We start from the raw sequence: 27,996 nt of genomic DNA on the forward strand, positions 1-27,996 counted from the left end.
CTTTCATTTTCGGTGCAAATGATTATAATTCATACATATGAAAATCTAAGATAAAGGGAAGGAATGGTTCATCATCAAATGAATACAAATGTTATATCCTTATACCAAAACATTTATACGAGGATGATTTAAAATTCAACCAAATCTGGTAGATACGGAAGCCCGTTGAGGCCAGTTCAGAGAAAGAAATATTTTTTATTGCGTTTAAACTCAATAGTTTTTGCGTTTAAACGCAATAATTTTTGCGATTAAACGCAATACTTTTGCGATTAAACGCAATAATTTTTGCTATTTAACGCAATAATCTTTGCGTTTAAACGCAATAATCCTTCCTTATAAGGATTTGTTTTGCATTTAAACACAATGATACTGTAGTTTCAAAATCAAACATTAATTAGCCAAAGCTTATAATTACATATACATGTACTAGGATCCGACACTTCGACTTTAAGAAGATCCGATTTGGTCTGTGTCTTTTTGAATTTTCCAGTTTTTGAAAATTGTAGTAAAACAATGGCATTCTAACAACCTGAATGTCTTAAATGTATTAGAACCCAAAACTCTTAATGAAGTCTCTGATCAATTGCTTACGTATATCACAACTTATAGAGAATGTTTCAGTGGTATTAATAGCACTTGTCAATTTGATACATGTAGTACACATCGATCAATCTGTTTTTTGATTTTGATTTTGATCTCATATAAATCCATCACATATGTTCTTGTGTTTACTGTATGCAACCATAGAAAGGGTTTTGAATGTACATTTAAGTCTAAATACTTCATCATGTTGTACGTAATTCCAACATTTCCTCAGTCCTTTCCAAAAATCCCTTTATACATGGGTTAAACTTGTGACCGCAACGTAGGGGACATTTTTTTTAACAGAGCAACTGACCAAAACTTCATTAAGAATATAGACAATAATAAGCTTAAGACATGTCTCGTTCTTAGGTTGCCTTTGTTTTTACAACCCGACATTTTTTTTCTCCTCTATAAATATTTTGAATTAAAAAAAAGATATTATTTTGATATTATTATTTTGATATAAATCAAAATTATGTAAAACTTTAGACTCTGAAAATGGGGACACTGTTAAATTTGAGTAATTCACTAAAAATACACTTTACAATGTCTATATCGTTATATCTCAAATAAGTGGTGCTGAAGGGAAATAAAATTTTATGTTCAAATTTAGTATTGATACATCATTTCAGATGCCAAATTCTGATTAAGTATAATTGCTTCGCTGAAAATTAAAGTAATCAATTTCAGGAAACAGGTAGTCCTCATTAAAAAAAAAAGCATAAAAAGTTGACGTTGCAATACGTCCAGATGCAGCGAGTAGCAATTTAGCTTTGCATTGCACTCAGAGAACCTCTTTAAAACACTCCGAAAATGTTGGAGGAAGGGAGAAATATATGAAAAGTTAGCCATGCATTTGTACATAATTGGAAAAAACAGTTTTTAAGAGGCAGACCTTTTGAATGAAGGTGTGCGAGGAAACAGATTACTGCTAAAAATTTGGTCAAAATAGATAATATTACGTAATGGACAGTAATGTACTGCTGCGGAACTTGTTCTATGCTTTAATTGCTCGTCAACAACATTTATGTAATCTTCGGAGACCAAGTCTTCCAACAAACTGTTGTAATTATTCCAATGGACATTTATTGTAATCCTTTATTAGCTGACCAGTTTTTATATTGCTATGAAGCGGAATTCATTTAAAAACTTCTACATGAAAAGAAGAAAACACTTGCTATGACCTTCAACTCGACATTCAGATATACCTACGACGTTTTATCAATTATACAATATTTACTTCAGAATCAATTCATATATTGACTCTGTATATCCCAATGAAGTAAAAAGACACCTTAGAGTCTGGCACATTTGTTTCATATTTGGATGTTTTACGGACTATAGACGATAAGGGCTGACTAACAACTAATTTGTATGACAAAAGAGGTGACTTCAACTTTTCTATGGTCAACTTATTTATGTATAATATTCCGCTATCACCTGCATATGGTGTTTACATCCCCATACTTATTCGATATTTAAGAGCATGCTCTGAGTTCGATTAAATTTTATTAAATATAGCTACTGACAGCTAGGTTGATGTTACATGGATTTTAACAACCTCGTCTAAAGTCAGCAATTCGTTAATTCTATGGTCTTTATAATGATCTTGTTATCAAATAAAACCTATCCTTGGGTCGTATTTTGGCTTATTTGTTTCATACCAATTGCTGGGTCTGGTTTTATACTAAATTTGACTACGGAATGTTCCGTCTACCTGATCAATAATTAGGGTTCAAGCTGGTTGTGACTGGTCAACAGGGGGTGTTGACTCCTTCTATGCACCTGATCCCTCCTTTTGAATTTCCAGGAGTCCGTGTTATATGTCCTGTTTACAGATTTGTGTTCTTCGAAGATTATTTTAGATCGATTACTGTTCATTATATTTACTTTTTTATCTAGAGTTAAATATTTTTACATACGAAAATGTGTTGATCTTCAATTTTTTCTTTAAAAAAAAAAAAAAAAAAAAAAAAAAAAAAAAAAATTAATTATATTACTTCATTAATCAATATAAATCAATGGTAAAATGATTTATCTATATAAGAAAGGGGTTATATATTTTATTTTGGTGAATATTGGAACGAGTAGGCTGTGCAGTGTAGGAGCATTCGTTCGATCGAAATGCATGCAATTGATTTCGATCTTGGTGAAACAGAATTAAAATTTAGCTTTAAAAAAAGAGGCCATGGGCCTCAGCGCTCACCTGAGTCACTATGTCCATGCTGTTTTTCATCAGCTGATTCTTCCCCTCCCAAAGTAAAACTTTGATCGTCCCCACCCCCTACATCTCAAGGGGGGTCATGACTTGAACAAAGTTAAATCTACACAACCTGAGGATGATGCCATATAGATATGACCAATCATGGCTTTGTTGTTCTCGAGAAGATTTTGGGGGAAAATTATATCCCACCTCTGATGTTTCTGGAGGTCGTGTTTGCTCTGCTCCCGATCTGTATTGTCTAAATGGACTTTGAACTTGAATATTGTTCTTTATCTCCATATTTCATAAATTCCAATGTAAAACGTTGATCGCCCATTGTGACCCCACTCTACTCTCGGGCGTTATGATGCTTTAAACAAATTTGAATCTACTCTCATTGAGGATGCTTCCTTATCAATATGACATCATCATACCTTTGTTGTTCTTGAGAAGATTTTTAAAGATTTTTTCTTATATTTTTGATCGTCCATTGTGGCCCTACCCTAAACCCGGGGTCATGATTGAAACTTCACTACCTGATGATGCTTCCATATTAATATGACTCAATATGGCTTTAATATTCTTAAGAAGATTTATTGGGGAGGGGGGCTATATATTCCTATCTCAACTTCTGATTGTCCATTTTGGCCCCATCCCACCACCGGTGTCATAATTTGAAAAAAATTGAAATTACACTACCTGAAAATCCTGATTTTCAGTTTAATTAATCAGGCCTTTGCTATTCTTGAGAAGAAGATTTTTGAAAGGTCCTTTTACTATATATTCCAGTAGAAACCTTTGATTGTCCATTGTGGACTGTTATCTTACAAAACCAGGGCAAGAATGACTTTGCTCCAACATTCTTTGAATTATTCCAGTGGTGAACTTACCCGTTGTAAATACCTGTGTTGTAGAATAGGATTTGCTTCACAGCCAGCTTTCCCTCCGGAATCTATACTCTAGAGTAGGATCCCCCAGAGGGGAAATCTCACACCAGAGCCAAATTTCCCGCTATTTCTTTCTGATAGTAGGATTTCCCCTGCTTAAATCATGTCAACAATATTTGCCTAAAAGTTAAAATGAAAGTCAACTAATTTTTTAATAGAAAAATAAGCGTTTTCGACACAAGAATTGTCAAATTAAGTATAAAATTTTAGAATATATTACTTAAGTCACAGAAATTTTGAATCATAGGAAATTGTAAAATTAATCACTCAGAAGATTTTAAGATTCGATATCTCAGTATTCCTTGTTGGCGCAAGGGTACATATGTCTGTTCACGAATTTTAAAATGAATATCAGGTCACCTTTAGGCTAGAGATATAATAATTTGTTTGCTCTTAAACTCTTAAAGGCCCATTGTCTTATTTATTAGTCGATGCTTTTCACAAAGATTGTGTGAGAAAATTCCAAAATTTGTGTTCTTGATGGGCTCCACATACCATTTTGTGAGAATTGAATCGAATTGTTCTTTAAGGATAAAAAAAGAGAAAAAGTCAAAACCAAAAGCAAATCAATACAAGAAACATTGCTTTCGCATGCCGAAGAATAAGTATCCTCGACCCAGCGGTGTAATACTAGCATTGGATTTGAAGACACAGAGCAAGTACACTATTCTCTTCAAGTTTTGCAAAATTTCAAATTTTAAGAAATTAAACACCCATTTTAAAATTTTTAGTTCTACGGCAACGGCAGCTATTAATGGTATTTATAAACGAGAGTCTTGGATAGACACTTACACAATATAGTGTTTTATGTACATTTAGTTTGAAATACAATTGAAGAGAAAAAAAATCCATTCAAAATAAAATTCATTTTTTATTTCCATGGATACAGTTAAAGATTTCTCTCCAACCGATTACATTTTACCTGTTTTTTTCAGAAACCAGTTTTACCTGATGAAAAGAATAAGATTTTATTGCTTCAAGAGAATTAGTTGGACAGTTACTAGGAAAAAGAAATTTAAAATTTTCATACTTCGTATGTTTCAATAAAACTGGTCGCCATTTTGAAGAAGGGACACTTGTAACAATATGCCCCCCCCCCCCTTATACATAAATACAGTCATATTTTATGGGGGAATTGGCTTTGGGGGAAATCACACTCTATAACTATTGCACAGAGTAGGATTCCCCCCGGAAAATTGAATCTGGTGTGGGATTTCCATAGCAAAAATCCTACTCTACAGTCATTTTTCCTTGGGGGAAATCCTACTCTTAGAGCCTATTTTCCGGGGGGGGGGGGGATCCTACTCTAGAGCCATTTTTCCGGGGGAAAAGATTTTAGAGGGGAAAGTCTACTCTTCAAGACCGGAATATATGTCAGAGCCACTTTATTAAAATTTGCAGCCTGCATAGACATGTGAATATTCTATGATTAGATAATTTGATTTCGATTTATTTTAGCCAATCTTGACTGCAGGATTTTTAAAAATGTTTTAGAGGTTTTAGTCTAATGTTTTGTTTGTTTGTTTGTCTTTTTACCGCTATTCTTCTTCTTTTTTTAAGACTTTCTAGTTGAAATCTTCAGCCCCTGTCACACCAGGGCTGCTTTCTCACAGAGTTGGCAAGGCGTAGTTAAATTTCTGGGATCTCCGTGGATTATCAGGAAAATTAAATAAAATTTTCAAAAGACGAAAACGTCTCAGCGTCCTGACGGCGACCGTGGCGTTTCTTCCAAACTCCCGCGGCGGCATGTTACTACGTGTCTACGGAGTTCCAAATGACGATTGACAGAGCTCCCGCTGAGTGCAATCTTGACGGTGCTGAGAGTTGTAACTTCACAAAGAGCTGATAGGGTGCACAAGACTTTCTTTCGACGCAGTAACATCTCAAAGGATTCTTAGAGGTATCTATATATATATATGCAACACAGGCACTTGTTTTTGTGATAAATTTTTAACCCATAGTATAATAATATTATTATACTATGGGTTAAAAATTTATTACAGAAACAAGTGCCTGTGATATGCAAGCGCCGTCTATATTGCGATCATGAGCATCGTTTGAGCGCGCCAACGGAACTGTCGTAGCGCTGTGCGAGACCTCACCGCGCTGGCACAGTGACCCTTCCACGTAAAGCCGCGGCGCGTACTTTGTGCGTGCTTAAAGTGTGCGCCGTCAGCATGGCGTTCAAGACGACCCACCGCGTCACTTGGAGATCCCACGAAGTTCTTACGGCGCTGCAAGGCTCTATACTGGGCGTTCATCAGCGTTCAACTTTTTTGTTTCATGAACGCCGTGAGGACGAAGTCCTGGTGTGGCAGGGGCTTTACTTCAGCCATGTTGTGTAAAACGGGAAGGGGTGTGACGGTACATATTGTCGTTTTGTACATATTGTCGTCGGCGACAATATGTAACTCCCCTCACTGCACATATTGTCGTCCATCGGTACATATTGTCGCCGGCTGAAAAGTAACACATGCAGATATTGTCGCTGGCGACATTATGTACCTCACCCTCACTGTACATATTGTCGCCCCACAGATATTGTTGCTTAAAGACTTCTTCTGTTGTTTTTTGGTAGTTTCGTGAATGTAATTAGGGTGTATATCACACCGACGTGTCTCGTATGCTATTTCATGCAGCGTGATTGTGACGGTACATTTTGTCGTCTTGTTCATATTGTCACCGGCGACAATGTGTACCTACCCTCACTGTGCGTATTGTCATCCATCAAAACATGTCGCATGACAATGCACGGCAATGGTCCATATAAATATGGCCAGAGAAACTATAAATTTCAGAAATGGCCATATACACTTAATGTTCTCGTCAAAATATGGCTGAAATATTGCCAACTCGGCACAAAAATTGTAGGATTTTTTTTCTAAATATTCTTTGAAAAAAAGTTGATCACCTGTTGTAGCCACACCTTTCCTTCGAGGGACATGATCTGAATCTACACCTCATAATGAAGTTTTCACATAAGTTTTATTATTTGTGACACAGTGGTGTTTGAGATTTTTAAAAGATGTCACTAAATTTCTACTAATCCTTAACTTCTTCCCTTGAAAGAGGGCCTGTCCCTTCATTTGAACAAACTTGAATCCCCTTTATCCACTGATGCTTTGTGGCAAGTTTGGTTGAACTTAACCCAGTAGTTCTTGAGAAGAAGCTGAAATTGTGAAAAGTTTACAGACAGAGGGACGGTCAGCTAAAATGTGATCAGAAAAGCTCACCTGAACTCCAGCTAAGGTGATCTAAAAATGTGAACCTCAACACAATTATATCGGCATATGATTGTATATAAGAAAAACGCAAAAATACTTTCCAAAAAAAAAAAAATCATTACTGCTGAACAAAAAAAACAAACAAACTAACTAATACGTGCATTCAATTTCCCAAGTATATTTTACAAAAAAAAAAAAAAAAAAAAAAAAAAAAAAAAAAAAAAGGCTGATTTTGCAGATGTCTCAAGAATTACGGTATTTTGACATATCATAGTGATGTACATCAATCCTGGACACAATTTTCTGCCCCGGAAGTTTTCTCCCTACAGTATTGTTAGTAATGTTGTTTGTCTCCCTCCGTGTGTGTGTGTGTGTGTGTAAATCTCTCTTTCCTTTCTCAAGTAAAAACTAGTATTCGTCAAAACAATATATCGACGACAATATATGCCGACCTTGACTGTACATATTGTCGCCGACGACAATATGTGCTGGTGCTTGACTGTACATTTTGTCGTCCATTATGCAGGAAGAAAATAAGGCTCGTTTCGGTACATATTGTCGCCGGCGACAATATGTACCGATGGACGACAATATGTGCAGTGAGGGTAGGTACATATTGTCGCCGACGACAATATGTACAAAACGACAATATGTACCGTCACAAGTTGGGTTGGGTTGGGTTACACTAGTAATCTGGCTCATAAAAGTACTTTTAAAAAATCGCGGAATAGCCGGTTACACCAAAAAATGAGCTATTTTGTTGCGGTGAAGGATTTTTCGAAGAAACGACGATTTGCGGTAAAATGGAACTAGTATAATAACCTCAGACTTATTCATTACTGGTAATTAACTTATTAACTTTAAGTCTTCAAATTGATATTTTTAGTGTACAGTACTTTTACAAAAAAAAAAAAAAAAAAAAATGGATGGCTTAACAAGAAGGTGCTTTTGCTGAAGGAATAATTTTTAATTTGTAAATAATTCTAAAAAAATTTCACTACCTTTCACTTGATTCTCTTTTGCTTCCTATTAAACAACAAATTAATACTAATTTTATATTTCAAATTGGAAACTAAAATTTTATTATCATCAAAATACACATACTTTTACAATACAGATATTTTCATTTCACCAACCTATAACAACAATCAAAATAACAAAACTTAGAAAACCCCAATACCTGTGACAACTTTTTTTTACATCAAAGAAGTTGGTTTAACACATCTGAGTTAAAGACGTAATACATGTATACACATGAGATTGCTGCATCATGTGTAAGCTTTCGGGGCTCTCTAGTTTCCAGAATTGTCCTTTAGAATGATGAACAAAGTGAAATTACCTTAGTGTTGATAAGTTTTCAATGGCAGCACAAATACAGTATGTAAAAACTTTAGACTAAACCTATAATATACAAAGTAAATGTACAATTTTTTAAAAGTCTTTTCAGAGGCAGAATTATATATTTCTACATGAAAATTAACTTGGTATTCTTTCGCACAGATTGATAAAATTATACATTTATGTACACATTTTAAAATCTTTAAACACATGCACACTTAATCCACCAAATAAAATAAATTAATAGATTTCACCTAAAAGTATTTAATGAGCCCCTTTCTTGAGATTTTCTTTAAAAAACAATATACATGTATATGGTTCATTCAAAAATACGTAGGCTTTTATCATATATTTTATTTTTTACCGGTATTTAACGTCAATTGTAACCAAATTTGGTAGACGTAAGAATAAATCCAAATAATCTGAATAAAGAAATTCAAATATGTCATGATATATATCAAAATTATCTTAAATTTATCACTGCAAAAAATTGGGCCACGAAGCACAGTCAAAACAATACAAGTCTATGGCCATATCTTTTATAACTGGCCCTAAAACAAAATAAAATTTAATGATAAATTTAGTATCGTTACATCATTTTTTATAAAAATGCCAAATTGTGATACAATATATTGCTTCTTTGAAAAAAAAAAATCAATTTCAGATGACAGGTAGTCTTTGTTGAAAAAAGACTAAACAAGTTGACATTGCAGGACATCATGAAGCAGCGAGAAGCAATACAATTTTGTTTTCCTTTTTGGAATCTCTAAAAATAAAAAAAAATTTAAAAAAAAAAAACGCAGGAGAACCTAGTCAGTAAAATATATATATAAAATAAAAATGAAACAGTTAACAAAATAATTTTGGCGATGGTCCTGTTTTAGCGCTTTTAGCTTTTTTGTCTGCCAATTAAGTACATGCTATATAATAAATGATTAAAATTAATACGTGTTGTTTGTAAGACTAAAGTGCGTTTACTTCATAATTGGGCTAATCAGTTGATAAAGAAGATTATGACTTCTAAATTTGATGTTCATTTACAGCAATCCAACTGAGGCTGTAAAAAAAATAGTCTATGAATTGCATTGCCATAATATATAAAGGGAAAAAATGAGATCTTTGCCCCAAGCTATTATTTTTCAACGCTTATCTCAAAGTCATATAACTAGCACAATGTTCCGTTACATATACACATACTTTCCTACAATTTAATGTTAGCCGGTTAACAACTTATGAGATATATTCTAAGTAAAACAGGGGATCCTATACTGCAAGCAGCCCCATCCTGATCTTATTTTTTTAATCATACCTTGCAGAAACAATTAAGTGTCAATTATGTGGAATTCATATTCAAGATGCATTTTGAGGCAACATAATTTTGCTACATTTAGGGAAAAGTATTATAAAAATTTCCATACAAGTATACACACCATGTATTTAGATTATGATAACTCAAAATACATGTAAATGGCACCCTGGATCAAAAAAAATTAATTTTCATATATGATATTGAATCAATTATATCACACAAACCATTTCTTGTGCAAGAAGATTTTGAATAATTTTCTTATATAAACATATCCATTTTAAACATCAGCCTCTAAAAAGGGACATAAATATTAAAAATAATAATGGTTAAAAAGGATTGAAGTATGGAATCACAAATCAAATAAACTCTGGACATACACTGTACCAGGATCAGAAAAAATACTGACTAAGCAATCGATTCAGGTGAGCAACAGAGTTATCCAGTATATAGAATTCATGGCTTCCAATAGGACCGTGAACTTGCTACACTTTCCACTGTGCAAGGTCTGTTTCTGGTGCTAGCAGGTCGCCTCCCCTGTCTTGAAGGTGGCCTTCCATCCAAAGAAAATGGTTCATTCACAGAGTTGGCATTAGCTTGAGTCATTTGCCTTGATGAAGAGAAGTCTTGAGGTGCCCAGTTTAGTACGGGAGGCTTCTTTTTCTTTTCTGCCCATGGGGCTTCAAATGATGGCTCTTCCAGTTTATGTCCAAAGAGAGTTTCATCAACAAAAGTAGGTTTGTGGTTGTGAAATCTATACCTCTGTGACTCACTTGAGTGATTGACACGAGGTTTAAAATTATGGTAATTACTAGGTTTTTGCTCTGTTGGGCTTGGAGCCCAGAGCAAAGGTGGGCCTCTCTTCTTCTCCTTTGGAGTTTTTGTTTGGAATGGGAATTTACTGCTTTGACTGTCATGTACTTGTGTAAAATTGTGAGATCTAAAGAGAGTCTCGTCCACTTCTGCTGTGTTGCTCACTTTGCGGTAGCCACTGCGAGGTCGACTTCCTGAGGAGGAAGGAGGCCGAGTTCCAGTGATGACAAAAGTGTCTGCCATCTTCCTTGTGTAGTATCTGGTAAGATTAAACAATATTATGAATGAAAAATTGTAATATTGTCAAGTAATCAAAATATGTCAAACTAGGAAAAAAGATATGTCTGGGTATGTTTTAATAATCTAAATTTTTGCATTGGTATACAAGGTACATGAGGTATGTGTAGCAGTTAGACATTTCAATACACTGTCTTATATTAATACTAGATCTTTTACAAATACATCATTTAAAAAAAACCACATGGATGTAGAGCCCTCTTAGTGAGCATAAGGAGGCTTACGGTTAGTTATTATATAAGATCTTTTACCAATGTACTGTTGAAAAAATTTCCACACGGATGTTGAGTATGCCTAGTAAGCATAGGTATGGCACGCCAAATTCACCAAAAATAGATAAACATAGTTTAACAGTTGATAATCTAGGTTTATCGATTGTAAACTATAGTTTACGAACTGTAAACTATAGTTAACGATTCGTTAACTGTAGTTTGCCTTTGTAAAACTATATTTAACGGTTGTATAGTGTAGTTTACGAATGTTAATCTATGTTTATCTGCCTGAAAATAAACGTTAACAATAGATTTTGCTGATAAATATAGATTCTCATATGTAAACTATAATTTGCATTCGTTAACCATAGTTAAGAGTTGTTAATCAAAGTTTTACAAATCGTGAAACTATATTTATCAGATAAAATATGTTTTACATTCGTTAACCATAGATTTCGGTCGTAAACTATAGTTAACTGTCATTTATACTCACAAACTATATTTAACAGACATAAACTATACTTATCGATCGTAAGTTATAGTTTTGAGAGCTAAACTATGATTCACATTTGCCAATCATAGTTTATCGTCATAAACTATAATTCACACTCGTAAACTATAGTTAAGAGTTGTTAAATATAGTTTATGAATCTAAACACCTGTTAACGATAGTTTTTTAATTCGAAATTTCGCGGCGCCAATCGCGAGAAGCAATAATGGGGTATAGGTTTTATCAGTGGGGAGAATATTATGGACACGTGTTCGGCATTATCTAAAGCAAAGACCGAGTTATATTATAATCAATATTACTTTCTCTATTTAAACAGGATTAATTGTATTTGTTTTAAAATGTCGTGTATATATACATTTCCTATGGGAAATTTTTAAAAATATGATAAAATTTTAATTTCTAAAAAGACAGAATATTACGAGATTTTTGCTCAAGCAGAGGAGGGTGAAGCGCGTTTTACAATGTGCCAAGCATTTTCCCGCCACATCTCATCACCAAAACAGAGGAAATGCAGTGGCGGATATAGATAGGGTTGTGGGGGTTTCAACGTCCTCCTTTGAATTTAAGAGAGAGAAAATGAGAGAGAAGTCCCAAATATTTGTTGTGTTTGTTCCGTAAAAGGCCACTTTTATTTATGTATGAAGAAAATTCGGTTGTCGAAAAATAAATTCCGCGCCTGCAATGTTACATGCACTGTGTTATTTCCTTATTTACAGATTAATATAAGATATACATGTGTTTTATTAATGACAGATCACGCATTCCGGTCTCTATTTTTCTCTTTTAAATTAAAAAAAAATAACATTTTAATCAATAATTTTCCTGTCATTTTTCTTTTTATTTCCAAATTTGCTTTAAAATAATAGAACATTTACTTTTAATGCCAACAAGAAATATACATGCATATATATTTAACAACAATCGTTGTTACATAGCAAAATCTTATAAGCTGTAACTAGGATTAGACGATCTATAATTTACAAAAAATAACTATTGTTAACCATAATTTTGATCGTAAACTATGGTTTAGAGTCGTGAAATCTAGTTTCACAGAAAATTGTGCATCTCCGATACAAAATAAGAGATTCTGTTCCTAAACTGTGTTTCTCAAGTGTAAAACTATGTTTATCGCATTTTTGTGAATTTGGCGCTTTGTATGTCTGTAAAGTATACTTTACAAAGCCTAAACTATAATTTACATTTGTTAAGTATAGTTTAGAGTTGTAAATCATAGTTTACAAATCGTGAAACTATATTTATCAGATAGACTATATTTTGCAGTAGCAAATGATTGTTTTCCGTGTTAATTATAGTTTACGCTTGTGAAACATAGATTATCGTGTAAACTATAGTTTACAGATGTGAAATATAGATTATCATCGTTAACTATAGTTTACGGTCCGTAAACTATAGTTTACAGTCGATAAACCTAGTTTATCAACTGTGAAACTATGATTAGCTCATTTTTGTGAATTTGGCGTGCCATACATAGGGAAGCTTAAAACTAGTTATTAATTTTTAATGAGATCTTTTAGATTTATTACTTTTTTAAAAGAATTATACAGATACATGTAATATATAATGTGGACTTTAAACTCCATGATAAACTATGTGTGGCCAGATTCTGGGCTAATTACTAAAAGTGACAAAATTCTTAAGGAATTCTTCCCAAATTAATTTAATGTCATATAATGTTACTTATAAATTAACAAGAAAATTAAACACTCAAAGATTACTACAGACTGCAGTTTAAAATCACTGTTAAAATAATTCATTTTATGCATGTTTGTTTGTTTGTTTGTTTGTTTGTTTTTTTTTTTTGGGGGGGGGGGGTCTTTTGTTTTTTATCTATACTGCTATTATGTATGTTCAAATGTAATAAATTTTAATTCATACATACATAACCCCAGCTGTCTTCAACAGTATCATGTAAAAAGTAACATTTCTTTTAATCACAAATGTAAATAAAAGCACAGTTTTTTCTTTATATTAGTTTGCTTAGGTCACACATGCGCACCAGCAAGTAATCTTCAGCGCTCTGAAGTTTTGTTGTAAATAGAAGAAGAAGAAGAAGAAAAAATACATAAAATCCAATAAAATCAGAGTAATAAAATTACTAAAATAAAAGACTAAAAAATCAAGGCAAACAGACTTTGGGCAAACAAGTTTTAGAGTGAACAGACTCTGGATGAACGAGAATTAGGCTGAAAGGCATGAAGGGCAAACACATTTTAGGGCAAACGAATATAGTCCAGTATACATATGTACACATTCCTTTGTGATGAACAAGTAGCAGATTGGGTGTCCATGCTCATCAGCAGCCAATCATGTTCTAAACATGTAGCTACTATTATTACAGTAGGATTAAATTTCCTAATGCAAGCATAACATGTGAATTACCTGATTGTTTCTAACAAGATGCATTCAAGTTTTAATCTACATAAGCAAGTGAACACAAAATGTTAAACACTACAAACATATAGCAGGCCAATCACAATCTCCAGACTAAGCTACTTAGCTATATATTTGTACAGTTGCTTTCATGAACTACAGAAAAATATTGCTTGATTGGTTTTATAGTATCAGTATGACCTGTATAACTTAAATAAGATCAGCTATATAGATGCAGTGTACAGAAATAGCTAAACAATGAATTAAATCAATTTTCCAGATTAATGTATAGCAATAATTAATTACTTTGATATGGAATCTTTTATCTGAAATCTAAAGTCTTGTCATTGCTGCTTGGCTGCATGTCAACAAAAGATCAGGGTTCATAAAACGCTTGCTATGTGTAAATGTAGACCCCGGCACTTTATTGTCTTTTGTTTCGCTTTTCTTAAGCAAGTCTTTATCTCCAAAAAATAAGTCAAAATATTTAAAAAGGTTTTTTTTGCATACTTTTCATATGAAAAATTTAAGCATTATGTACTATGGAAGTTATTTTTATCTTTAATAAATTTCGGGTAAGTAGTGGGTTCTTAAATTACACATACCATTTTCCCATGAAGCTTTGCGTGAGTGTGACTAAAATGGGTAGTAAAACCCGGGCCGGGCCGGGAATTTTGAAACTGAAAACCGGGTTTTTGCTAATAACTGAAAAAAATATTTAATTATTTATCATGAAACTTACAGATATAATTAAATACAACACAATATGCCTTCGCTGAGAGTTTCGACTCCAAATATTACTTTTTTCAGTGATTATCGACGATTGTCATTTTCCCAGTGACTAAAATGGGTAGTAAGCCCGGTTTATTCATTTTGGTGTTTTGTACTTAATATTATTGAAATAATTGCAGTTTTTTCTATTGGATGGATCGAAATGAACTTAAACTGTCAAAAAATTATAACCATTTTATAAATATTTACCAATTGTAGGAAATAAATGCATTTTTTGAATACCCGGGACCGACCAAAACCAGACACGTTTACCCGGGACGAACCTTAAATTTCCGAGATAATGATGAGAGTAAATATTCCTGAACCAAACCAACTGCGTAGAATTTATTAAATTTACTGGTAATATTTTCATGATCTTAATCTAACATGTTCCAAGCTAGCTCTGCAGACACATACATGTAATTTCGGGGAAATGATTACCTGAATACGAATCTAGCTGTAGCCTACACTCTTTCTCTTGTCAAATCATTAAGATACATAACTCTATTAGTATTTGGAAAAAAAAGAGTTGTCGGGAATTTTGTGTATATTTCATTTATTTTCTCCATTTGTTTATATATTTCATTTTTTTTTGGGGGGGGGGTTACTATTTAAAATAAATTCTACATTATTCTAAATACACCCGGTTATCTGATGGCAATTTTTCGGAATATTCCAGTTTGTCCCGGGCAAACGCGTCCGGTTTTGGACTGTCCCGGGTATCAAATATCGGCGATTATTTAATTATCGACATTAATTTTTGCAATTAACGTAATATTTAAGTTCTTAAAGTTAATAAACAACGATAAAACACAAAGAAATCCCATTTTTGAGTGTAATTAGCTTTAAATCACCAAAATGAATAAACCGGGCTTACTACCCATTTTAGTCACCGGGAAAATGACAATCGTCGATAATCAGTGAAAAAAGTCATATTTGGTGTCGAAACTCTCAGCGAAGGCATATTGTGTTGTATTTAATTATATCTGTAAGTTTCATGATAAATAATTAAGTATTTTTTCAGTTATTAGCAAAAACCCGGTTTTTAGTTTCAAAATTCCCGGCCCGGCCCGGATTTTACTACCCATTTTAGTCACACTCGCTTTGCGTGAATGATAAGAAAATGGCGTCGGGCATGTGTTGCAGGAAAGTCAAACTAAAGAGAAAGTGATGCCTTTGTTTTTTACCTTTGCTGTAGGGAAGTTATGTGAAACACGAATAGGTAGAGAAACACTTAAGAATTCAAGCTTCTTAGTTATATAAAACAATGATGGCATCGAGCCAGAATTGTTGAAACGTACAGAAAACGATTTTTCCCCGGTCACATGTGCACAAACGTACGAAGTTCGTTATAGGAGGTTATATATGTTGGGAAGAAAAATGTTTTACATATATTTTTTTTAATTTAGCAGGTCAACATGAACCTTTCAGAGTTCTGTCATGTATGTGCGGCGGATGGGAAATCCAATCGACTACGAGTGTATCAAATCAACTTTGATGAGGCTGTTCGATTTTGTGAGGATGACAAGGTAATATTATTTGGTTTCTAACTTGGTCCTTCGAGAAAAGTGAAAAAAATCTATGTAAATGTTAAAATGTTAAAGTGTTTTGTACTGTATGATGAAACCTTTACTATAAATGAAATGTTTTTAAAGAAGAAGAAGAAGAAGAAATCTTCTTGTCAAAAAAAAAAATTCTATTCTTATTTCCTTGACATCAGACAAGTGCTGTAAACAGTGTTTGCTTTTGCATTTGAATGTGATGTTATTTCGCCATACATGTGGTAATTTTAAGAGGCAAGTACTATACAGGAGTCTTCAACAGGTCCGACACAATCTCTTGATTTAGCTATATAGCTTGATTTAGCAATATAGCTCTATTAAGCTATTCTGAATAGCTTGATTTAGCTTTTTTATCACACTATTTTCTTAGATGTGCTATTTTCTCAGCATGCACAAAAATTCGCATCTTGTTGCAGTGATAATATTCAACCTTGAACTCTTGAGAAAAAATGCATGTAAAAATCACTCATCAAATTGCATCTCCTAAAGAGACTGTACACAAAGTTCAAAAAAAATTTCGGCTATATTAAAGCAATTGATACAGTTACTTCTGCAATGAAATTATAAAGGAGGCCAATTGTGGTCAACAAGATAATTGATAGGTAATAATTCAGTACAATGAGAAGCATTTATACTTATCCACACCTCAGTGCTCACAAGGAAGAGTAGTTACTCAAACAATGGAAATACATCTTTTGCTTAAAAGTATTCAAATGCTGCAATGTTAGAACTATCTTTGATTTCGGTTGTTGTTTGATAGCCCATAGCATATATATGAATAGTCAAATACTTTCGACTTTTTGTCTATTTCTTACAAAAAACATTTTTCTGAAAAAACTGCATATAAATAGCTTTATCAGGGTATGTTGAATAGCTTTATAAAGCTATATAGCTATAGAGCTAAATCAAGAGATTGTGCTGAACCTATTCAAATACTGAAATTTAGGTGAAAATACTGTACATTGTTCATCAAAAAACAGTACAAAATATCAACCAAAAATCAATGTAAAGGTTCATTTTTTATGAAACGAACAAGTTTACCACTGCATGCAGTGTTATATGTAATTACATGTAATCATTTCAAGAAATTTGTACAGGTTTTAGAATTTCAACAATCCCTATGGTCATTGGTTAATGTTGAATTTTGTAAAGAGACTTCCCATAGTACGGTGTTCATGTGAGATTCTAATCAATTCCAATCACCTGCATTTTTTTAATGATACTAAAAGCATTTCTCTATTCTGTGTTAGAATGGACAATAGCTATACCTAAGCAGAGCAAAAAAGTCATGGATTATTTAAAATTTGTGTTGTTGTCGCACAGTTGCTTTGATGCTTGTCATTTTCTCTTTGAAACATTGTTATACTGACAAAATTTTAACGAATAAAATTACAGTTTATAAAAAACCCTTATATAACAATATTCAGCCTAAGAAAAAGCTTTGATGAGTTTTATTTTCAAAGAATTTATCGCGGGTATGTTTCACACCTTCGATCATGAGAGCAAGAATTAAAGAAAAATGTCAGTTTTCTGTAAACAATTCAAAATACAGGACAAATTTTCATTTCTCGTTACTGCTGTGAGTCCATAAATGGGGTCATAAATATGTGACATTTTGTGTACAGCCAGCACATATCACATGTATGTTTCACGAAAGATTATGCTGAATGAAAAAAATTTGCCAGCAGCACTTTGTGCCACTTACTGTGAACACTATTATTGCTCTGTCAATCTACATTCTTAAGAATTTCTTATATTTTCAGTGTACCTACCCTGTCGGCCAGTCATCTCCAGAGAGTATAATTGTCAATAGGAAGTACACAGAAATATCACCAAGAAAAAGAACTCCTTCCCAAACACCACAGAGAGCGCAACCAGTCATTGCCAATAAGAAACATGGAGATGTCATTCCATGCTCAGCAAATGTAAGGAAAATACTCAGTTCTACAATCAAGCCTGCATGTTCTTCAGCTGTAGGAAAACCTCATACACCATATGTACCAGGAAAATTAGGAACAGTTAAATATGAGGAGCCGTTAACAAACAAAGGAGCACCCATTTGCCAGGAGGACAGGAGAATCAAAACAAAAACTCTCTTATTCCCACAGTGGCAGAATAAAGAAGCATTATGCTGGCTTGATGTAGTAATGTGTTTATTTGTTCATTGTAAAAAGCTGCAAGAATCTTTTCATGAAGCAGACAAATCTGTGCTCAATACACTATTCACTGCCTACAACCAGGCCTGCAGCATTCTTAATGCCTCACAGGAATTGATACCTTCTGGACGGAAGCTTTCTACCTGTTTAACAGACCGTAAAGTTCAACAAATGTCTGGACGTCCAGTTGCTGTACAGAAGTCCTCTGACATTGTAAACAAATTCCAACATCTCTCTGTAGTTGATAACGGAATAAAAACCGGTGCAGGGATGAAACTCAGTTCCGAGCTTGTTTCTGAATTTCATCCAGTTGAAGATAGATATCATAATGCATTTTCCATTTTACAAAATGTTCGAGAAACTGTCTTTCAAAAGCTTCAGCCGAGTTTGCAGTGTGAGAAGGGAAAAAATGATAGCCCTTTGTTTGCCATTCCTCTCCTGGTAAAGGGGGATTCTGATGCCGAAAAGATGATGATGATGAAGTATAGGTTTGATTTTCACTGCAGGGCTTGTGGGTATGAACAAAGTGACTGTTATGAACAGGTACTCCCAACTATTCCAAAACCTCCCGAGAACTTAGACTTGGCAGAACCAACCACTGAACGATCCTGCTTTAAATGCAGGGCACCCTGGCAGCAACGCAAAATGGTATTTGAAAAGTGAGTAACTGATTCTAGCTGTAAAGAGAGGTAACCCCTAAATTATATTGATTCATATAGAAGTATCTAGGCAATGGGGTGAATATTGCAAGTTGTTTTAGTACTATGATAATTTTGCCAATTTTATCCATCTTTTATTTAATTTAAATATGATTTATTGAACACATTGATATTCTACATGTATTGGATAATGTCATTAATGAGATATTGTGTCTTTCAGATTATCGGAGGTGGTTATTATTCACTTTGTCGAGGGACTGAAGAGTAACAACCTAGAGAAACTGTCTTTTTCCTTTGGAGGAAAACTGTACAAAGTGAGGGGTCTAATCCAGTACCTTAATAACCCAGATCATTTTGTTACCTGGATATATGACAGTCAAGGTAAATGTTTAATGCTTTAAATGAGTAATATAAAGGTGGTTCTATACACAGACCTTTAGATCGCTTTAATTTGATCGACTAAATGGGGGGAGGGTGTATAAAAAAAATAAAGGTGTGGAACTCCTCAGGTATGGTACCCACATTTGCCAATAAAATGCTAATAAATGATTGAAAATCCTACTTTCTATTCATATCAATTCACACATAAACAATCAACATTAGTACCAAAGCGTATTACAGATGTGGTGTACTTCCGGAGATATGTGGATATGTGGAAATTAATTCCAAACTATTGACTTGTTTTTCTTTACTTGAAATTAGCTTTGGCTAACTGAACTACTTGTTAAGATATTTTTAGAAAGATTTATAACGTTGAGAAACTGCATGTGCAAATGGTAAATAAATATATGTGTATACAAAAGTTTCATAGACAAAAAAATATATTAATTTTTTTTTCTTTTGAAGAGTGTACTTGGATGGAATGCGATGATTTAAAATCTCCAGTTTGTCATTTCCAAAAACGTCCCTTCAGGGTCCCAGCAGAACAAATTCACATCATCATGTGGGAAGGTTCTCCCCAGTTGGACACAGATAAGATACTTGGTACTAAAGCAAAACCGAGTAGGAAGCTTTCCAAACAACATCAGTCTGAGAATGGAGAAACACCAATGCCTGAGGAATGTAAGCAGAGATCTGGTAAGAGGTCAGTGACAGTCGGTATCACAGCCTCACAGAGAATGGGTGTAGAAGAGCCCGCAGATCCCAGCTCCAGTAGAAATACGGAAAAGTTTGTGTCTCCATCAGTGCTGAAACCAAACATGATGGTCAAATTGACTGACACAGGACAAATAGTTCAAGTGCCATCAGAAGTCAAAGGTCAAGAGCTACAGTCACCTGGTCAGTTGCCTGGTAACTTGTCTAGAAACAATTGCTATCCAGGAGAGAGTGGCAGTGAGATCTCTAATGTTCTTAACCAAGCTACCATGCAAAACCAAACTGAAAGGAAAACTTTTTCACCTGCTTTGTCCAATTCTACCAGTGTGTATACACCAGCCTTTCTGAAGTCGCTGATTCAAAGGAAATCCAAAAACTCTCTAGTCTTACAAGCAGAGAAGAGGACGGGGAAATCCATTTCTGCTGTACATGGTGCTAGTAATATATCTAAGCCCACTGGATCTAGTTGTTCAAACTTCAGAACTCCATTCATAGGAAAAAAGAAATTTGAGGGCTATTTTTCAACCAAGAATTTAAAGTCTGAAATGTCCCAAGCTTCTAGACTTGTGAGGAGTGCTAGTGTCTACTCCATGTCTGGAGATTCCTCGCGCCCCAACAGCCCAGCTCCAAGTTCCTACAGTGATACTTTCACAGTACAGAAGCGGAAGTCTAAGATGGTGGGAGAGGTGAATGCCAAGCGAAGGAAATCCATGTGCAGTGACTCAAGTATCAGCTCCCCAGAGTCATTACCTCAAAAAGAAATGATGGATGTGCAGGCTTCAGAGGGTTGTGATGTCCTTCAGAGTCTATACAGTGCTTTAAATCTTACCATGCCTGAAAGTTTAGAATTACCAAGAGGTGCATATAATGTTAAGGCATCTACCTTAGATTTCGATGATAATGAATTAATTCCTGACATTCAGGATCTAGCTGATTTTATTGCCACTCCGGAAAACGATGTTTCAACTAGTTTGGATGAGTTTTTGGCTCAGTTATGAATTTCTGTCTGAATTTTTGTATTTTTAATAGTGTTAAAAAGCAAAAGCAAAGGTTTTAGTATTCAAGATTTAGTTGATGTATTGTTTTCATTCATCATTTTTGATGTGCATTTAGGAACTTATTTTTCTCCTTCACTCAAATTTTTATAATAAGACACAATAGTTGAGAATGATGATACATGTATAATCATTATTTCAATTGCTTATACATTAATCATATCATAAATATGTCAATAATATAACAGAGTGATTGATCAGAGACCACAAATGTGTTCCAGCTTAAAAATCCTATACATATATTTTGTACCATTGTTTTTTTACAATTGTTATTTTTACATTTTGTTAAAATATTACATTATGTTTTCCAAAAACAAAACACAGTAGTTTTCTTTCACAGTTTTAGAAAAAAATATGGTTCAGAAATGAGATAAAGTAGAAATGTTTAAAGATTTATTTGCCTACATTTAATATGTAGCATACTAATTACTAGGTCAAATTATTGTCTGTCTTGATTGGCCCCCATGTAATATTGTCAGAATATTATGTGTTCAAGTCAAACATTTGATTAGCAAAAGGTATCTGAATCAAACTCTGTTATAGGGCAAATTATAGTCTGTCAAAATCACACATTTTTATTGGTCAAATCATTGTCTGTCAGAATCAAACTGTTATAGATGACAATTTTTTTGTCTCACTGCTTCATTTTTGAAAATCTAAATGTGGTTAAGGTCATTTTTGTATTGCTTGAGAAGGTCTACTTTGATATTGTCTGTCTGTTTGTATTAAGGTCAATTATTGTTAGAAATATTTTAATTAAGGTCATTTGCTTTCTCTAGAATTCACATGAGAGACATATTGATTCATGTTTTTTTTTCTTGTGGTGTAAATAGCCCCGGTTTAAAAAATATGGATTCAAATTTAAGTTCATCTGATTGACTGCGCTAAGAAACTTTGGATTTGTCTGTCATCTGGAATTCTGAATAACCCCCCAGAAAAATCACCACCAGAAACAGAAATTGGAAACTAGTTCTGTCGTCAGCAAGAGGTGTTTTATAGATGATGTCCGTCATCAACAAAAGGTGTTAAATGATGTCTGTTGTCAGCAAGAGGTGTTTTATAGATGATGTCCGTCATCAACAAAAGGTGTTAAATGATGTCTGTCATCCTACAAAAGGTGTTAAATGATGTCTGTTATCAACAAAAGGTGTTAAATGAGTCCGTCTTCAAGAAAAGGTGTTGAATGATGTCTGTCATCCACAAAAGGTGTTAAATGATGTCCGTCGTCGAGAAAAAGGGTCAAATAATGTCTGTCATCAAAAAATGGTCTGGATGACAATGTGGGAATGCCCAAACAAGGAACAAAAAAATGAGTGCAGAAGAGTTCGTCGTCATTAACTTGTAAACGGCCCCTATTTAGCTAAGAGCTCAAAAGAGCTCTACATCTGTCTACATTTACCTGTTCCGTATAATTGCATTACAAGTCTCGGTGTGTAAAACTTTGTAGTGCAATATTCAAAGTTTTAACAAAGGCAGTGGAATTCTTCAGTGAAATCGACGAAAGATTGTCTGTGTCTAACATTCAGTATGAAAGTCTGTCGTCTGCGGTAAAGGATGTAAGGATGGATTAAAAAACAAACGGATGTGTTGCATGTCCGACCTCTATTTGATGTTGAAATGGAGGTAAACCAAACTTGAGACATGGAAGAGATATAATTTATGTTCATTTCTTTGAATAATTTGTAATAATAAAGTTCAGTATTTGTTATTTGTAATTAGGTGACAAGACAAGAGTTGTTCCAAAATTACTAAAATTTTTAAAAAGGGATTTGAGCAAGTTAATAATTGTTGGGTAGGTCGTTTTTGGACTAGCGTATTTGACAAAGTATAATATTTTTTCTTTCATTTTTTGGGACATCATCTGAATTCTTACCCCCCCCCCCTTTTTGATGTTATTTTTGGGATGTCTCTGAAACAACAAATTTCAGTGCTTACAGTGTTCTTCACGGTTTTCAACTATTTTTAGCTCTTCTAACGCAAAGGCCCAAAGAGCTAATGCTATGGCCATTTGTGTGGTGTGCGTAAACTTTTTGGAAAATGGGCCATATCTCAAGAACCCCTCAGTCAATTTTTTTCAAATTTGTCACAGAGTATCCTTGGCCCAAGGGCTTTCATTTATTATATAACTAGAGATGTGTCCCTTAAACAAGGGGAGATAATTAGGGAATAAAAACAGAAGTAGTGGTTGTTAAAAATCTTAAGAACTACGGGGCAGATTATAACCAAACTTGTATACAAGGATGAGGATATGTTGTAGATTAAAATATGCACGGGGAATCGCCCTGGGTCAAAGGGCGTGGTCTCAAGGTCACTTCAAAGGTGACCAAAATTCCTGTTTTGTTTAATCTTAAATTTGGCCGACTTTAAGGCTAGGATCATCAAATCTTGTCAGTTGATCATCTTCGGGCCTCGTAACATGTTGAAAAGTAGGTCACGGTGACCTATTTTTTGAATTTTGCAGGTATTCATTTTCATTTTAATTTTGATTCATAACTTGGATAATTTGAAGCCTATGATCATCAAAACTTGTCAGTTTATGCATCATGAGACCTTGAAGTGTGTCAAATAAAAAGTAGGTTACCATGACATACTTCCTGAATTTATGGCTTATCATTTTCAAAACATTAAAGGTCATTATTTTAGAAACTAAGAGGTTTAGAATCATCTAACCTTGTAAGTTGATGCACCTAGGGGCCTTAAAACAGATTTACATCTAAAAAGAAAAGTAGGTCACAGTGACCTATTTTTGGAATTTTACTGGTATTCATTTTCATATTGTTTTAGGAGCATATATTGGACTTTTTGAAGCATAGGATCATGGAACTTGGTCAGTTGATGCATCCTGATTCCACAGAGTGTATCAACTAAAAAGTAGGTCACTGTGACCTACTTTTGCAACTTGATGGCTAAATTTAATTATTTTGGATACCAATTGGCTCTGAATTATCAAACTTTGTCAATTGTTGCCATGCTGATGTACTTTTTGAATTTCAAGGCTTTTTTCCTTATATATAGGTTACCACAAGGCTTAAAACAGATGAGATTATAGGTTGTACAATTTTCAGAAGAGCGATTCTGAGCCCTTGGGCCTCTTGTTAGCTTATGTGAGCTGCTTTCTTGGACACGTTTTGTCCAGTGTCCATCTGTCTTTAAACTTTTAACATAAACGACTTCTCAAGAACAACCGAGCCAGTTTCAACCATACTTGTTAAACAAAGCACATTTTGGTGAGGGGGATTCATGTTTCTTCAAATGAGAGGGAGGAGGGAGGCAGTAGGAGTTTTACATGGTAATATATAAGAAAATATCGTAAAAATTTTCTACAGACGAGCGGGATGTTCGCTTCGTGATCGGGAGTCCCAGGTTCGTCTCTCGTATGCCACGCTGCGTCAAACCTAAGACGTAAACATAGGTACTGACTGTTCCTTCACAAAGCGACCGGCATTAGAAGTGAAAGTCACGGGTCTTTCAGATGAGACCTTAAAAATCGAGGTCCCGTGTCACGGTAGGCGTTGGATCGATAAAGAACCCTCACTGCTCAATGGCTCTGAGTGCCGAGTATGGTCTGAATTTGAAGCCCTATATACTGACGTCTCTGAGTGAAAATTCTCAAATGAGACGTAAAACAACATAAAATCAATCAATCAGACGAACAGCTGGACCATGATAAGTACCATTCATATGTTGTGTAGGTTTAAGATGGTTCAAACCATGACCCCCAGAGTTAAGGCTGCAATAGGGAATCGAAGTTTTAAGGGGGGGGGGGGATTGGACTAGGAACAACTGGCCCATGATTAGTCATTTTAATATAGAAATATCCTCAGGTAGTATATACAGGTATTTAAAAGTTTGTTCAAAGCAGTCCCAGATGGGAATGAAGGGACCTCAAAAGGATATCGAAGCACTGAAATACATGATTTTTTTTTTTTTTTTTGAAAATCCTCCTCTGAAGTAGCTGCAGAACTGTAGCGTTATGGTTTTATACATGTATTTTAGTCCTGTGTTTGACCATAACGCTACAGATCCCGTGATGTAAATAAAGTGCAATTTACGGAGCAAGATTTTCTTCGCACTTTGGGGATGTATTTCGCCACTTTCCAGCATTGGTCAATCAACGACCTTTCATCCCTTAATTCTAAACATACTCTACATATAAACAACCTGAATATTTTATTCACCTCCTAACCCTTTATAGTCGTCTCTACAGACCAATAAACCTGTTACGCCATCCGACAACAAATTTGCATAGCGAGTTTATTGGTCCACCCTGACCCTTCGCGTTCTACGGGCCTGAGGAAAAATATTTTATATAAGATATTTATTGGAAAAAGTCCTCAATAAGCCAATGATGTCTTATTAGCGTGCCAGAAGCTTCAGGTTAATATGCAGATTAAAATTGTTCAAATTGTGGCCCCAAGATATAAGGGAGGGAGGGGAATAAAGGCAATATGAATAGATGTAAGTTTTACTTGGCATTTTTTTTAAGGAAAAAAAAATCAGCAGGCCATTGGTTTATATAATCAAGATCAAAAGTCCATTGGAACAATACAAATTAGGAGTAGAACAAACACATACCTCTAAAATCATTGGAGGTGGGATCAGGTGCCACGGAGTAGTAAGCACCCCCCTGTCGATCGATCATACCTGCCATGTGCCCCTTGTCATTATCGGGCAAACAGAAAAATCAAGACAATTCAGTGTGAAAATAATACCCCTAAATATTTGTATGAAAAAAGTCGGTCAACATTCGACCTAATGATAGATTGTATTTGCTAACAAGAAAATTGATTTGACCATAGGATTTCTAAAATGTTGACTTTAAACAAGACTGTTGATATCCTTGCATCGTCAAGTTATTTGTCGATAGCTTGCCTCGTTTTAGAATTTGTTCGTACGGAGAGCATGCTCTTGCTTAGCGAATCTCACTACATCATTTAGAGACGTTGAACGTAGAAAAATCGATAGAAAAATTGGAAGTCATCACGTTTATTATAGTTTTGTTGTAGGTTGCCATTAATAAAAAAATCTATTGTCAAGTATATAAACGCAGTTTTACACATTTGACATTTTGTGGCCTCGATGAGGAACAAAAGATTTACATAGAAAATTGATTTATGATAAAATCTTTTGGCATTTAATTCTCTTTTAAAACAAATTAAAATACAAAGCTACAAATCGTAAAAGCTATTCAATACATCCTTCTTCGAACAGAGGATTTGTATTTTGATGTGGGGATGTACATGTATAGACATAGGTGGGGAAGTCCTTGAAGATATCGTCAGTACTTCCTAGAATTCTAGACAACCACAATCCCTTGTGCTGATCGATAACTGTGGACAAGACATATACATGTGGTCAAGATTTCGTTCCTTGTTGAGAATTCCTTAAGAGATGTGTTAGATAGTTAAAAGGCGGTATAAAAATCATCCACTGAATCGTCGAAGAAAAAAAAGAGATAAGCTATATGATCAATCAATATAGTTTCAGCGGACAAGGCTTGGGACAATATAGTCTTCGTTTGTAAGGATGAAATACTTCAAAATCACGTTTCAGTGTATAAACTTTTAACATTCCAGTCAGCCAAGGTGACGTCGATCTACTCTAACTATACTGGATTGCTAAACGTCCGAAAAAGTAAAAATCCTTACAAAGATATGTTGTCGGGTCCAGCAAATGCTCTACCAAGCCCCTATCTTTACTCTTCACAAAAAATTAACTGCAGTATTAAAAGGAGAAACTTGAGTCGCACTCTACTAGAAGTTAACGTATTGTAGAAGTGGTGTAAATCAGATGTTGATTCTCAAAAACTGCAAAGAACTTTCAGAAAATTTAAAATAACCATTTTTTTTTTCAAAAGCAACATCATTTGAATATAAATATAATATAATTATATGCTTGATCAATTTGATAATAACAAAAACTATCTCCAGATGTACCATATTTTAGTAATGGTGATTGCTCTATGACTATTTTGGCGCCTGATTTAGTCAGGATTACCGGTGTGTAATCCAAGGTCAAATTCATGATTATAATTAATCCAGTGGGTCTGTGGGAGTGGTTCTATTGACAAAGTTACAGTACACACCGGACGTGTGTACTCTGTTAGGGTTAAAATTTAAACGTGGGTGGGCTTTAAAATTAAGTATCTTGTTCAATTTGAATGCTATTTGTTTACATAGGATGGCAGAAACAGACGCGATCAGTTTACAACCTTATGAAACTGGTAATTAGTATACTCAAAGTATTGGGAATAATTTTTTATAATGAAATTTAAATTGTTTTATGTCAATTACTCTCCAAAAATTTTAATATAAAAAAAAATGTTACTTGTATATTGAGTATTAATTCTCAAGATATATTCTTTGATGTGAAATTATAGTGATAGATTAACACTGAATTTCAAAAAAATGTTCTAGAGAAAAAGCTTCCAAGTAATTGAAATGTCATAGAAATGTAACAGATAATCATAATAGTAAATCAAAGTTTCATAAAAATCATAGTATTTAAGGAAGTACAATATATTTTTAATAAAGAGTTTGTCATTATAAACCTTCGTTAAGTAAGGTAGATTATGTGAATGTCGACCCCCCCCCCCCCTTTCCTCGTTTGTTTAACCTAGCGGTAACATATAGTGTCTGACACAGTGAGTTGTCAGCATCAGACTGATCACGTGATGCCTTACCTTTCCGCCTTTTCAGCCTCTGTTTCACTAAGTAATCCCCATAATTTGAATTTCTCATAAATACTAGCTCTAACATTGCCAACCGGGGCTTTATCGTTGTCTTTGTCACTTGTCAACCAAGACAAACGCTCGCTGCTTCTTCCCGCCATTATGTCATACCGAAGTACAAGTGTAATCCATCCTTAACTG

The 27,996-nt window shown here is 34.2% G+C and overlaps 2 protein-coding genes across 4 annotated transcripts; one reads left to right on the forward strand and one right to left on the reverse strand.

The window, feature by feature from the left end:
- Positions 1–8,018: 8,018 nt before the first annotated feature.
- Positions 8,019–27,985, reverse strand: LOC133186898 (RBPJ-interacting and tubulin-associated protein 1-like). The gene is made up of 2 exons (XM_061322285.1): positions 27,808–27,985; positions 8,019–10,675 (listed from the first exon to the last, which is right to left on the reverse strand). Exons 1-2 carry the CDS (start codon positions 27,954–27,956, stop codon positions 10,060–10,062), a joined length of 765 nt encoding a protein of 254 aa, XP_061178269.1. The 5' UTR covers positions 27,957–27,985; the 3' UTR covers positions 8,019–10,059.
- LOC133186897 (SUMO-specific isopeptidase USPL1-like) lies at positions 15,733–22,840 on the forward strand. 3 transcript variants are annotated; one of them, XR_009721098.1, is made up of 6 exons: positions 15,733–15,820; positions 16,008–16,127; positions 17,924–18,975; positions 19,196–19,356; positions 19,822–22,177; positions 22,212–22,840. XR_009721098.1 is itself a non-coding variant. In XM_061322283.1 (5 exons), exons 2-5 carry the CDS (start codon positions 16,017–16,019, stop codon positions 21,066–21,068), a joined length of 2,571 nt encoding a protein of 856 aa, XP_061178267.1. In that variant the 5' UTR covers positions 15,733–15,820; positions 16,008–16,016; the 3' UTR covers positions 21,069–22,840. The 3 variants fall into 3 exon arrangements, 2 of the variants coding, with proteins under 2 accessions (XP_061178267.1, XP_061178268.1); XM_061322283.1 differs by having other exon boundaries at positions 19,822–22,840; XM_061322284.1 differs by having other exon boundaries at positions 15,754–15,820; positions 16,011–16,127; positions 19,822–22,840.
- Positions 27,986–27,996: the final 11 nt, after the last annotated feature.

This window comes from Saccostrea echinata, unplaced genomic scaffold (genome assembly GCF_033153115.1).
Source record: "Saccostrea echinata isolate AGI-Se365-2 ecotype Australia unplaced genomic scaffold, CSIRO_AGI_Sech_v1 ptg000014l, whole genome shotgun sequence".
NCBI classification, from domain to species: domain Eukaryota; kingdom Metazoa; phylum Mollusca; class Bivalvia; order Ostreida; family Ostreidae; genus Saccostrea; species Saccostrea echinata.